The 15,234-nt window shown below is 30.1% G+C and overlaps 1 protein-coding gene across 18 annotated transcripts in view; it reads left to right on the plus strand.

The window, feature by feature from the left end:
• The window catches only part of LOC107442127 (neuron navigator 3), a 521,654-nt gene that overhangs the window by 492,052 nt on the left and 14,368 nt on the right, over positions 1 to 15,234 (plus strand). For 8 of the 18 annotated variants that reach the window (XM_043039754.3, XM_087159429.1, XM_071180176.2 and 5 more), the window contains 5 exons: positions 10,266 to 10,349; positions 10,946 to 11,111; positions 12,244 to 12,380; positions 13,745 to 13,932; positions 14,996 to 15,158. In XM_043039754.3, coding sequence (XP_042895688.3) covers positions 10,266 to 10,349; positions 10,946 to 11,111; positions 12,244 to 12,380; positions 13,745 to 13,932; positions 14,996 to 15,158 — 738 coding nt within the window. The remainder of the gene's footprint in view (positions 1 to 10,265; positions 10,350 to 10,945; positions 11,112 to 12,243; positions 12,381 to 13,744; positions 13,933 to 14,995; positions 15,159 to 15,234) is intronic. The other 10 variants (XM_087159438.1, XM_087159451.1, XM_071180181.2 and 7 more) reach the window with 3 other exon arrangements.

Consider the following 15,234-nt stretch of genomic DNA (forward strand, 5'->3'; position numbering starts at 1 on the left):
TAAAAGCCCTGATAGTTCTTCACTGCTGGATTATGTGTATAGTTTAAAATCATTGCATTGCTTCAAGCGGACATTGCATTGAATTTAAACTGTGGCTTTTTTTATTTTCTTGGAGACAGAGCTTTGAAAATGGGCGTTAATGTAAATTTATTTTCACTCATATTTTTTACATTCAAGAAATTGCGATAATCACCTGTAGAAGCATCAAGCATTCAAACCTATAAAATGACCAAATGCAAGTATGCGCTTTAAAATAATTCTTTTCAAGTGCAAAAACCTCATCTAGCCTTGGTTTTGAAAAGACTACCAACACTGGTACGGCAATTCTTTAAATTACAGTAATGAACGCGGAAGAAAATTTTTCAACCTAGCTCTCATTATTTTTTGAATGGCATAATTGAAAAAACACGCACATTGTAACAATGGGTTTGTAATTCAAAGCCCGAATTGAATTATAATGAACATTTCCATCAGAAACACTAAACTACAGTGAACATTTCCATTAGAAAAACAATTTTTACAATTATCATCGGCTTCATCTTTGAAACTTCATTTTTATTTATACTTCCAATTAAAAATCTAATTTTAATTTCTGTTTACTGTACTATGTTACTATGTAGCGATATTATATTATTTAAAAATAAATGTTGTAGTCTACTAATTTTTAGCTTTTACACTGTAAATTGTGCAAAAATTTTTGATGGAAGTTTTATAAACCACTTGTGCTGATTAATTTAAAAAATTTCTGTGCACTTAGAAAAAAAGTTATGGTCAAAACTTCCAAAATATAGTGTTTCTGGTTGTATGGAAACACCAAAACTCAGTTACCGAAACGCTTTGGAAGAGCGAAATTAACAATAAAGTGTGAATTTTTATTGTGTGATCAAATTTGGTAATTTTATCATGATACCTTAGAGCATGGTATAAAAACCATTTATTAGGATAAATTTACGTTTTAGTTTTGTATTTTTTCTAAATATGTGGTATTAAGAACTATAATTTTTGAAAACCAGAAATAAACCATTACCACGTGAAAGGAAAATTACCGATGAATAGTTTAAATACCACATATTTTGGTTTCATTAACTGAATTAAGGTTTAATTTTTACCAGAAATATTATTACCATACGATATGGTAAATTTACCGGAATTTTTCTTTCTCCGTACGAGATGGAGTTGTAGCGGGGAATATTATATCACGCTTTTGACAGCCTTGGGATTATTGAAACCTTCGCCAAGACTGAAACGATCAAGTTCCTTCTGATAACTTAATTGAGAAGCTTAAGCTCCATGGAATCATCACTCGTGATAAAAAGAGCTTTTACACACATTTTTATTAGAATGATAGTATAAGTATTGTTTGAATAGTCGTTTGAATCTCGTAATGTAAAACTTTTACGCATCTTTTGTGTATTATAACAAAAATCATGCAATTTGTATCTTTAATATATGTCTTAACGATGCAAATTTCTTGTACAAATTGGAATTTCTTTTTTTTTTCTCGTCATTAATCTTAACTTTTATTTATTCTAAGATAAAAATGTATTGATTGTTTCAGCTGTTATTTTATTTTCTGTTTCATGCGTAGGTTGAGGTCAAGAGTAAACTATTTCCTCTATAAACAGAGAGAAATTGATAAAAAGATCGTAAATTGCTCTTATCTCAAATGTCCATTAAAAAACTTTTTTTTTAATTTTTTTTTTGCGGAAATCAAATATTTTTTCCACGTTTTTACTTTCTCAGAAAAAAATGAAATGTTTTTATCTTATTAAGAATAAAAGGATCATTTTTAAAAAAAATTCTAATGGATATTACCATTGCTTTTAACAGCGTCTCTTTTTTGTTTCACAAGAATAGTTTTTAAAAAAAAGTATAAACCATTCTAACCATCAATGCGATCATCATAATGCCCACAAATTTCCTAAAAAACAATTAACTATAAATAGGGCGTCTAATAATCATTCTGAATTGAAATCCATGTAAAGATAATAAACCAAGCGAACTCTTGGGGGTGGGGGGTGGTGAACGTGGGGCACAATCAAATTATATTCTCAACATTCTGTTCTATTGCAATTAAAAACGAACTTCGTAAATTTCATTTTTATTTTAAATTTTTCTACCTGAACAATGCGAGGTACAAAAGGACAAGTTTTGTTACTTTACTGTTGCAAATGAAGAAGTTGTTTTACTTTGTGAACACATTTAATTAAAAATAGCTATTTCTTTTTACAATAAATTTAATTTAAAGTTGCACGAGACATATCTTTAAACAAGTTCCCATTCTTGCCATTTTCATAAAATATAGCGTTTAGTAAATTTCTGATACAAACGAGTACATTTTTGGAAATATAATAACTAAAAATATTTTTTAAAAAAACATTATATTATTTGATTAAAATACCAAGTACGGAACAGAAATTTAAAAAGAAAAAATATCAATTACATTTTAATTTATTAAAAGATCATGTCATATTTTAGCGTGGGTTATCTTACATCTCAACTCACGTAGCCCACGCTGTTATAATAACCCATTCTTATCAGAGCTATTTAAACCAGCTATCTTTTTCAACAGCTGCTCAGAAATTGCACTTGTAAATTTTAAGGCAGTCCTGAACTTAATGTCGTTTCTAACGCGTAAGAATTCTAAATGCTTTCAAGAGCAGTCATAAAACTGGTCGTATTTATACGCTTACCTTTCCAAGTCCTTTACACGCATATTTTAGTTTTGGTAAAAGTCGCAGCTGCAATTTTGAAAGTCGGCTTTGTTAAGAGAAAACTTCCCCCGCTTGTATTTGTTTTGAAAAACTGCGTTATAATTACCGAGCTCATATTTATCTTGTGTGGAGAGAGTCTTTTACGCGTTCTGTACCATAAACTATTTATTTTTTAGATTTATGGTAGCGACGCATTGAAAAGGTGGCTTATATTTATATCTGGACCGTTCCCTCTCTATTTAGTTCCTTATTATAAATAAATAAGACTCGTTTTTGAAACGGATGCTGAACTTTTTTTTTTTGTTGACATATTTAGAATGCTTTAAAACATTTTATATGAAGCATCTACTGGGCTAGCAAAATTATTATTAATTTTTTTTCTTTAACTTTTAAGTTTGATCTTAAAAACAAAAGTTTTAGAAGTTATGTTAGAGAATTATGTTTAAAGATTCATGTACATGTTTGTGCCAGAAATTTAGAATAATCGTTTGAAGAATATATTTTTTAAGCGAAATTGTCGAATGGAGCAGTAATGTACTGAATAAGTTTTGTGGGTGATATGTTGTTCTAGGAAATAAATATGAATAATGAAAAATTGGTTTTCTTTGCACCAGTTTTATGTATAAATACAAATCAAAGACTCGAAATTATCAATAGGTCAATATATATTGAAACAATGCCGCGCTGAATCAGCCAACTCTGAAATACTAAAATTACTACATTGGGCAATGGTTAATTAAACTTATTGATAAAACAATGTTTTTGTAACTCTTAATCGAGTAGGTTTATTTCTATTATTAATCATTGTTTACAGTTGTGCGGAATAGTTACTACTTTAAAATTGCAGAAAGTTTTTTTTTAATCATATTTGATTCAGAAAAGCGCAACATTGGATTCAAAATAAGGTCATCTAGTTTTGAAATTGATGGATATCGAAAATACTTTTTTCTTAGACCGTCGTCTATAATTCACGTAATCTTTGAACTCTTACGTATTATGTATACTCTTACGTATTTATTATGTTGAATAAATTTAAACTTCCATCTTGGTGCCTATTGAGTGGTTCAATATCAGATAAAATAAGTGGGCCATTTTTCCTTAATTTTCCAGCAATAAAAAAATAAAACGAAATTTTAATGCCTCACAAGTAACAGGGGTTAAAAATAAAATAATATACGCAGTGCCTTTGAATACAATTAACATGTGTATAATGATATAAAGAAAATATTTGCAAAAAGAAAAGTTAAAGGACGTAATGTTTCTTTTCATCTTTTCATATATTCAACCTTCATTTGGAGAAATTCAGAAATTATTATAATAAGTCAATTTTTCATGATTATCAGCTCGCACTTGCTGGCACGATTTTTTTTCAAAGAACCGCAGTAAAAAATAACACTCATGTTTTTATAATGAGGAACCTGTAGTTGTTTTTCTGCTTTACAATATCCTATTGTAAAAGTGAGAAGTCGTGATGCTGTGCTCATCAGGATATCTTGCCAAGGGCAACAACCCAGATGACACTAAGATCCTGTACTCCGCAAGAAACTTCTTATTTTGGGACAAAAGGTGTTCGTCCTTTTACAAATCCTGCCTCCTTGCCTTGTCGATATTTTCAAATATAATAGTGTTATTAATATTTTCAATTACAGTAATGTTGTCAATATTTTCAAATATAATAGCGTTGTCGCTACATATTGAAAAGTAAAAGAGTTACCGATTTATTCAAATATAACAGCGTCGTTGATATATATTCATGTATAATAGCGTAGTCGATGTATATTCAAATGTATTAATTATCGATATATTCAAACATAATAGCGTTGTCGATATGTATTAAAATGTAATAGAGTTATTGATATATTCAAATATAGTAGCGTTGACGATATACAGTCGAATGTAATGGAGATACTGATGTAAATATAATAGCGTTGTCGATAAGTGTTTAAATGTAATAGAGTTACCGATATATTCAAATGTAATAGCGTTATCGATATATTCAAATATAAAGTTATCGATATATTCAAATATAAAGTTATCGATTTATTAAAATTTAATAGTGTTTTAGATATATTTAAGCGTAACAGCGCCGTGTATAAATATTCAGATGTAGTAGATATATCGATATATTCAAATATAATAGCGTTGCCGATACATTCTAATGTTATAGCGTTATCAATACATTCCAGTGTGTAATTTTATTTTTGGAAATATATAATAAAATTGCATTATTGAATTGTTCATTTTGATTGCTAATTACTAATGACAATAACTGTCCTTTGTATAATTCAAAATTTATCCGATTATCTCAAATTTATCATTTATCAATCCGATTATCTCAAATATACCCAAATTTATCCGATTATCTCAAAGGACTCGCTTCTGGCAATGATCATCTAGATTTGAATTTCGGTTATTGTTCTTTTAATTTGTTCTGATAACAGACATGACATTAAATGCCCCCCACCTCACCAGAAGTTTATGAATGGTGATTAAAAGCTATATTTCTACCTGGCTAACCATAGTACAAATTTATTTTTCCCCATATAACACAAATTCTGGTTAGTTAACAAAGGCATTTATCCAGTTTCGAATTTTTGCTTTCATGCTTCCTTATAATTGCACGACACATTAATCTATGCATTTATGCTTAACTTGTCCTGATAATTGATTTCTTCTTGAACAGTTGATTTTTAAAAGAGTAATTTGTTCGTTTGACGTGCTGTTTGAAGACTGGAGAATCATCTTGTTTATCTTCTTAGGACTTAGGCCGATATAAGGACTCACTGGTGCCCTTAATTCTGTTCTTCACTCAATATGTATTTGGATTATATCGATGAACTAGCCAATTTAATTGCGCTATTTTTATTGAATAAACATATACAAACAACAACATACTTAAAGTTTTTACAGCAATAAATATTCACATGAAATAATTGAGAAAATGATTCTTCTTACTAACTAGACTTATCTTTCATACCTCTTGAAGTACCATAATTTAAAGAGAATATCTACTTTTCCAAACTTTTTAAAATAAACATCTTTAAAAGACCTTTTTTGAGCAGTTATTATCCTGAGAAAGTCCTACAAGAGGTCATAAGTAATGCACAAGTGTATGAATCCTTAAAAGACATAATTATTTATTAAACCACATGCACCGAAAAGTGCAAGATCAGAAACTGACGACAGGTAGCAATGTTTTTCCTCAAACACTACAGACTGGTGAGCCATTTCATGTGGTTAAATGATATAAAATGACCATGAAATATCATTAAATAGCATTTATTTGGAGTATATCGATAGACAAACCAAATTAATTGCGCTCATTTTATGGAATACAAATATACAGACACAACAATACACTAAAAGTTTTTACAGCAACAAACATTTACATGCAATGTTAGAGAAAATATTTCTTCTTACTAACTAGACCATCTTAAATACATCTTGAAATACCATAATTTAAAGAGAGTGTCTACCTTTCCGAACTGTTTAAAATAAACTTCTTTAAAATACTTATTTTAAGCAGTTATTATCCCGCGAAAGTCTTACAGAAGACCATAAATAATGCACGAGTATTCGAATCCTTAAAAGGCATAATCATCTATAAAACCCCTAATGTTGCAGGTGCATGCTTCCAAAATGACGAGGTTAGGGCCTATCATTTATTGATACAATGGGCTCGGGAAAAAAAAACAAGATCAGAAACTTACGAAAACTAATAATGTATTTCCTCAAACACTACAAGAAGTGACCGTTGAGCCATTTCATGTCATTAAAGTCTTGTCCTTGAAAAATAACCAAAGAAATATAAAATTCCAGTTTGAATTGAAGCCACTTTATTTGAAGTGTTCCAACGATCATTTTTCGGAGTTGTTCTTCCTAATGTTCTCAATTGGCCTTAAGGCGTTGGAGAGACGTGCTCATAATATAGAATTGGAAATGAAATCATTTCTTTCTCTTGTCTTTTGTTTTTTTGGGATTATTGCTTTGAGGACAAATTGAAGATATTGTGGCTTATTTAACGAATTTGGAGTTGAGTGCCAGTGTCGAGTATCCAGATGACCTGGTTTCGAGGGGGAAGTTAAGTTGCGGATTGTCTGGAGTCAAGGTTGGCATTGTCTGGTTACGGGACAGGAAAAAATTTGCCTTTGCTTCAAATTGTTGTTTATTATTGAATTTATTGGGAAATAAATATTGCAGTTGCGATATTATTTGAACTATAATGTTCGTTTCTTTTTGGTATTTTCTTTTCGTACGAAAGCGAAGTAGTAGTAAACGTCTTGAACACAACTACCTGTAACGTAGTTATGAGGATGATTTGATGTTATAATTAAGCTAAATCTAAATAAAAGAAACTCAGGTAAACTTACTTATAAAATCAAAGATATAGACAAATCCAATAAATGATAGGGTATGTTTTGTGCTATGTAGACTAAAGCAAAAAACAACGTGAATAAAGTGCAAATGGAAGTACATAAATAAACAAACTGTAGTTTCAGTTCTATAAACAAGAACCTTCCACGATGTTAAAATAATGAGGAAAAATCTTGTTTATAGAACTGAAACTGTAGTATGTACTATCATTCGTGCTTTATTTACGTTGTTTTTTGCTTTAGTATGCAGCCTAATCTTCGAAAAATAAATATTCAATTTCTTTAACAATATATTGATCCGCGATGACAAAATGGTTGAAAGCAGCCATTTGTCATTATGAAGTGTTCCTATCATTGGTGGCAGCTTGATGCCCATTAAGTTACAGATCAATGGGTGCTAATTTTCCGGATAATAAAGGCAGCCGGTGCGCAATGCTGAAAACAATACCTAATATGAGGCTGGTTGTTTTTAAATCGCGGAGACTTAATACCCATGACTCTATTAGCCCACAACGAACTGTCACGGAAATGCTGTAATTGTAAACTATATGAGCCCTTTAATCTTTCTCAGATCCACTAACAATTTTATTTAATTTTTTTTAATTACTTATAACCCACTATAAAGTATTCGCTACTGTTCCTTTAGAAATTTCTAGTAGCGTTTAGGTTTAAAAATAATATTTTCAAAGTACTATACCTTTTTCTTTAATTTGTTTGACTTATTCGTTTTCGAAATTTAAATATTTTCACATTTTATTGTTTAGTATCTTCGTATTCCTATTTATGTAGTATATTTTGAAACACGTTGTTTCGTTCAATATTATGCATTACTCTTAAAGAAGTGTGATTCGAAACAATGAATATTCTGGTAGAAGCAAAACAATTTTTTTTATTTTTTTCAAAAACAATGGAAACATTTATATGTATACGAGTCCTAAAAACCCTCTTATATCAATCTTCCCTTATTCGTGATTACGAAACTTCGTGTTTTTGCTCACATATTTTAGGGAGAATGTGTTCCTTCTATTTTAATAAATCACTGAGGAACTAAATAAAAAGAACTACGCCAAGTACTTATATATTATTACTTCTCATCTTTAGTTTAATATCACGTACACTTTCCTATGCACTGTCAGAATTTTCATTCGAAAAGTACAGTTAAATGACAGGTAACAGTCTCTCCATACAATTAACTATGAAATTTATGCTTTTTAAACTGTTTGCAACAAGCATGTCAAAAAAAAAAAAAAAAAAAAAAAAAACATTAATGTAAAACTATACCGTTGCTTGACTTTATACAACTAGCATGGTTTCAAAACCACAAAAAAGAAATTTAACTGCATATTGGAGCTAGGCTTTTCGTTAAGTATTGGGCATTGGAATTAAGTTGTGGTTGACTTGTGTTTTATCAAACGAACTTGGAATGTGTTTTAATTAAAGTTGTTTCACTTATCGTAAGACATGGGAAATACTAGACTTTTTTGTATCAAGCAGCCTTATGGTGCCGTCGCTTATGCGGGAATGAGAGTATCGTTTTCTAATAGTCCAGGGTCACAAATTCCGGAATGCAGACACTGAAAACTCTTCTTGTGTTGAAGGGAATGGGTAAAGTATTGTGGTGTCAACTCTGGGATCTCGAACCCCTGTTCTGACGGTCATCAGATTCACAGACTAACTCTCTCGGCTACCCATCTATAATATGTATTCGGCTATAATATGTACTTATGGTTATTTTGCTGTTTTGTTTGAATATGGTAAAATGACAATTAAATAAATTTGTTATTTTACCCTTTTTTCCGGGAAATTTCTTACATTGTGAGATTATAATCAAATACACATTCAAAGTTTCATTCATCAAAAAAAAAAAAAAAAAAAAAAAAAAAAAAAACATTAATGTAAAACTATACCGTTGCTTGACTTTATACAACTAGCATGGTTTCAAAACCACAAAAAAGAAATTTAACTGCATATTGGAGCTAGGCTTTTCGTTAAGTATTGGGCATTGGAATTAAGTTGTGGTTGACTTGTGTTTTATCAAACGAACTTGGAATGTGTTTTAATTAAAGTTGTTTCACTTATCGTAAGACATGGGAAATACTAGACTTTTTTGTATCAAGCAGCCTTATGGTGCCGTCGCTTATGCGGGAATGAGAGTATCGTTTTCTAATAGTCCAGGGTCACAAATTCCGGAATGCAGACACTGAAAACTCTTCTTGTGTTGAAGGGAATGGGTAAAGTATTGTGGTGTCAACTCTGGGATCTCGAACCCCTGTTCTGACGGTCATCAGATTCACAGACTAACTCTCTCGGCTACCCATCTATAATATGTATTCGGCTATAATATGTACTTATGGTTATTTTGCTGTTTTGTTTGAATATGGTAAAATGACAATTAAATAAATTTGTTATTTTACCCTTTTTTCCGGGAAATTTCTTACATTGTGAGATTATAATCAAATACACATTCAAAGTTTCATTCATCAAAAAAAAAAAAAAAAAAAAAAAAAAAAGTATTTATTCAGTATTTCCTTCAAAATATGAATCAATAGTTTTTGTTCATAGTTACTTGAATTTTGTTGAAAAGCGTGGCTAATGATATTTGTGAATTTGGATGCTTAATGGTTTATTTTCGAATTTTTTTAAATTTCATATTCTTTGTCACAGAATTGGTGAAATTCAATTTTACCGGAACATGTTACGGAACAAAAAAATAATGTACCGTAATTTTTACTGTAACAATCACTGTAAAATGACTGAATCATTCTAATTAAATAAATGTTACTGTAAAAATTACGGTAAAATATTTTACGGTAAAAATGGATTTCACGGACGCTAAGTTCCGGTACTTAATATCGTAATTTGATCCAGAATTATTTACAGTGTAGTACCCCGACGAAATTTGTAGTGTAAAGGACGCTAGGACAAACAAAATCTCGAATAAAAATTTAGATCAACAAAATTTGAGTGTACAAAATCTCGAGAGTTACAATAATAATATGCATATATAATTATTCGAATAAATAAATCATAAGCAGTTAGCATCTGCAATATAAAACTGTTGCACCATGACATTAAGAAACCATAATTTTGAAATATTACTTTACTATATGAGCTCTTATCTTCTTTCTCAATTGTAAGATCATTTGAATGGAAATGATATTTTTATTATTTTTTCCAGGCACATATGGTAGCTGCCTTTGAACAGTCTCTATCTAATATGACGAACAGGCTACAACATCTAACAGCAAGTGCAGAACAGAAGGTATTTAAAAGTTTTTTTTTTTTATCAAAATAAGTACAAGTTCGATACAACGAGTACGAAAAATTGAGAGTAGCCCGCTATTCCGACAAGTTTATATATATTGTATGTTTGTATAAGTTGAAAAATATTAGCCTTCCGTTATAATAAAAAAATTGGGAAAATAGATTTTCCTGCTGCTTAAATGAGCAAAATTATACAGCAAAGATTTTTTTTATTTATGTCTGGTATAAATACAGAAAAGTGAAAATCATTTGACCTTTTTTTTTCTTCTTTCAATCATAATCCTTTATGTTTGTAATGCAAACATATGTGGGCAACCACCAACCAAGTTATCAGATTCAATGACGTCATAAAGCACAGTACAGTGTTACACTCCAGTCTTTTTTATTGCCATTTTAACATTAAATATGTGTAGTTGCTTATAGTGGCAAACTCGCTATTGCATTGATTCTATTTACTTTAAATAGTCTAAAATAAGAGTTTAATTTCTGGAAGCAATCGGTTCACACAATATTGATGACCATCGATATTAAATTCTATTTCATACAATTAACAATTGACTGATGAATCATATCATGAATCATCTCTTTTTTTAGGATTCCGAATTGACTGAGCTGAGGAAGACGATCGAAGCACTGAAGCAGCAGAGCGCAGAAGCTGGATTAACGAAGATGGCCCTACAGTCGATGCAGGCTGTGCAGAAAAGTACGGGTGCTACTAACTTAGTTCGAAGGCATACTTTTAACACTACTAAGGATACGGGTGAGACATGCAAAACTAACCATGGAATGTGCTGTGTTGCATGACTCTCCATCTTTGCATGTCTTTTATTCATTCATTACCACACTAACATTTTGCATACGTTTGCACGCAGTGGAACTCTTTTCCTGTCTTTGTTGTGAATGAGCTTTCTCTGGAAGAAGAAGCAACTCGCTTAAGTATATGTTTTAGAATTTAATCAGAAAATGAATCTGAAAACGTGAGGAAATATTTGATTTTTTCAAAACTCTGGTCAAATTATTTATCTAAATCAATCTCCCACGCTATAAGTATAACAATAAAAAGACGTGTTTTTGTTTTGTTTTATCGATTTTAATTAGTTATCGTTTGTATTTGAGCCAAATTTAAGGATGAATTTTAATGTCGTCTGAAAATCATTATTCAAGATTTTAAAAAATACTTAGTTACGTTTAGAATTTCTCTGAGACATCTCTTATGTTCAATTACTGCGAAGGATGAAATAAAAATCTATAGTTATAGTTATTAAAATTTTATATTAGAAAAAGAGGAATAAAAAAATTCCATCTGCTAGATTATTGTTTTTAAATTTCTTTACTTGTTTTTAACTTAGCTAAATTTTAATCGGTAATTATTCGATTTTTTTTGGCGTTTTTGTCTGAAATATTAAAAGGAACCTTTGGAATCTTTCATAAATTCAGTCAGTGAATAATTGTTTTATTTTAATATTTTAACTTCTATTATTTTTCTCAGATGACTCGCTTTCAGCGCGTTCTGATCCTTAATAGCTTTATTATTAAAAGTTTTACAATATATAAAATTTTTACAACCGAAAATAATGATTTAAATAACTGAATAAGTAATCACTATTTCATACCAAAAAAAACGTAAATATAAAGATAATTATCCGAAAATACATTGTTTTTGCGAACCTAAACATTAATGAAAGTTAAATTTACATTAAGCTCTGCATGTTCTTAATTTTTTCTTTGAATGAATACAAATTAACTTGCAATTTAATCATGATGAAAGTTAATATGATTTGAACATGCAATGTTACAAGTTCAACTAAACATTACTTGATTTAATACGCAATTTTAATTGATGATTTACCTCTTAAAATGACTGAGAAATAATCTTTAAAAATTGATTTTAGTGTCGCTTCAAGAGCAAAGGATATCTCGACAGTTTTCTACAGATTCTATGTCAAGTGTTAATTCATGTTCTAGTGCCTGTAGTGGTAACAGTGGTAAATCTGGTGATCATGACAAAAAGAAAAAGAAGAAGGGCTGGGTAAGTAATTATATGAAAAAACTGTAAACTTCAATGAGTTACTTTATTTGAATAAATAATTTAAATATTTATACTTTTTCAACTTATTAATATCAGTCAGTTAAGCGTACGGTTTGCCATATAAGTCAGACTCTACAGTAGTTTTTCAATATGTCAAAAAATATTAATTTGTTAGCTTTCCCATTGTATTTTAGCAAATTTGTGAAAATGCTTTTTTTTTTCTTTGTCATCTCTGCGTTTTTATTTACTCGCTTTAGTATCAGTGGAATCTTGCAGTGTCAATTCGGACCATTTTCCGACTCGCTAGAGGGATTAAATTTCAACTAGTGCTTTGTTCCGGGTACAGTATAAGTTCCATCGATTGACTGACCTCTACAAGCAAAATTTATTGGTTGTCGAAATTCCGACCTCTTTCTGACTAGCTAAAGTGATCGAATTCTGTATGCCAATTTACGATTGCTTCCTTAATATTTTAAGAAAAACTTATCTCATCAAACAACTTATAGCGCTAATAAAATTTTGACCTCTTTTCGACATAAACTATAGCAGATACTAAACTAAGATAGTAAAATGAAATTTTAAAAAAATACATTTTTCAAGAGGGCTTATGAGAAAAAAGTATATTCTTATTTACAAGTCATAAAAGTTTTACATAAAGCAAAAATCCTAAATCGAATCGCTTTCATAACTTCTATCTCCACCGAAATTTTCCCTCACATCATTCTAAAGTATTTCCCCCTACGCTATAAAAATTTCAGAATCAAATTATGGTATAAAGTACCGACACTTTGGTTGCAATATCCGTAAAATGGATTTTGCCGTAATTTTTACAGTAATATTTATTTAATGAGAGTGATGCGGTGATTTTACGGTAATTATTACCTTAAAAAATACCGTATATCAGATTATTTGTTCCGTAGCATAATCTGGTAAAAATGGATTATTACGGTAAAAAACACCGACGCCCTGAGTGCCGATACTTATTACCATAAATTGAACCAGAATTTTTTACAGCGTATGTGTTTCTTTTTAAGTGTGACAAAAATTAAATTATTTTATTATTTTAAACCCTGTTAAAAGCGTAATTTTTTTTAAAAAATTTTATTATTTATTTTTTTCCCTATATATCAACGTCTCTAATTTTTTTTTACGTTTTTTAGAATAGAACAATGAAATTACAATCATGACTTCTTTAGTGAATTTCTAGTTGTGTTTTTGCGACATTTAACATTAACTTAGAAAATATTATTAAATATTCTCGACTTGGATATTAATTGAAGTCAAACATCAGTTACTAAGGTGTATTAAAATGTTTTTTCTTAGATATGTTCTGATCATGACAATATTTTTTTTTTCATTCCAAGCAGCTGAGGAGCTCGTTCAGTAAAGCCTTTTCTAGAAGCAAAAAGAACAAAAACGGATCCGTGTCGGATGTGGAAGATATACGACATTTGCAATCAGATTCATCGACTCCAAACTCTCCTTTATTAGGTGCTGGTCATACTACTAATGGAGGTTCACCCACTCTCAAGCAATCTCACTCATCTTCTTGGTAAATATTTTCATTGTTACTTTTATAAATTAAATACCTCATGCCAAAACTAAATGAAATATTATTTAAGGAGGAAAAAAATCGAAATACTGTAACTATTTCAATAATGAGAACAAAGAATAAACCTTTAATAGTTAGTTCTGATTATACACTATCTTAGTACGCAAAATATTTATATCTATAATTTATAACCGGCATTGAACAACTGACCCAATTCTGAGTTTACGACAATCAAGGTTCAACTCTGTATCCTTGTAATTTTGAACCTAATTCAAAAGACAAAAAGAGTCCTGAATCTGAATCAAACATTGGGTCAAACTACCCTATAGAGAACTTTTCGATGGGACTAGCCCGCATTTGCGTTACATGGAGAAGAAAACCACGAAATCCTCCCTCGGTTACCCTGATAGCAAGGGAACTCTAACGCATGATCCGTCCACCACTGAGGATATTTTAGTCTAGGGGGTGTTTCTAATGACTGCCCTCAATATTTATTTTTATAATTGTTACGAAAAAAGAAAATGTATACACAATCAGGATTGTAAATCGTTATTCAAGCGCATAAGAAACAAAGCAATATCAAATCACTAGCAACTAAGGTGGGGAGAAAAACGACAAAACAGTTTTAATTGCCTGAGGAATCTTGAAGGTTTTTCCAATGATTTCCTTTCAACTTCTTTACAGCATTCAGTTGAGATTGAATGCCTTTATTCCCGTCCTCTGTAGTGATTTGTTAGATTGAATAGCGTTTTTTTTTAATTCATTAATTTATTTTGTATATTCCTTGCTTAATTATAAATTTGCAAACGGAATGTGTTTTTTATTTATTTATGACAAAGACTCTAAAATTATACATTAAAAACATCCTAAATACAAGAATTATAACATATTAAATGCGTAGACTTATTATAGTTTGCATCCTTAACTAATCCTCATCCATTCACGAAGTAAAAATTCTGGTAATAAAGAGTTTTTTAAAACTTTTCCAAGTAAACACTTAATAGACACATATAATGTATATGAAATGAAGATGTTGATAAACATAGAGTTATTACTGTTACAGCCTTTATGAGAAAGAGGATGAGGATAAAGATTCACCAGAGGATGTGAAAGACTTGAAGAAACAGTTGCGAGAGAAAGATATGATGCTGACAGACATACGCTTAGATGCTCTGAGTTCAGCCCATCAGTTAGAGAACTTAAAAGAAACTGTAAATAAAATGAGAGTAAGTATTTCCCATTGGAATAAAATACTTATCATGTAAAAGAAACTTTACTTGTAAGAAATATTTCTTAATTTTT

The sequence above is a fragment of the Parasteatoda tepidariorum genome, chromosome 1 (genome assembly GCF_982258835.1).
Source record: "Parasteatoda tepidariorum strain Cologne lab strain chromosome 1, Ptep-v5.0, whole genome shotgun sequence".
Lineage (NCBI taxonomy): Eukaryota > Metazoa > Arthropoda > Arachnida > Araneae > Theridiidae > Parasteatoda > Parasteatoda tepidariorum.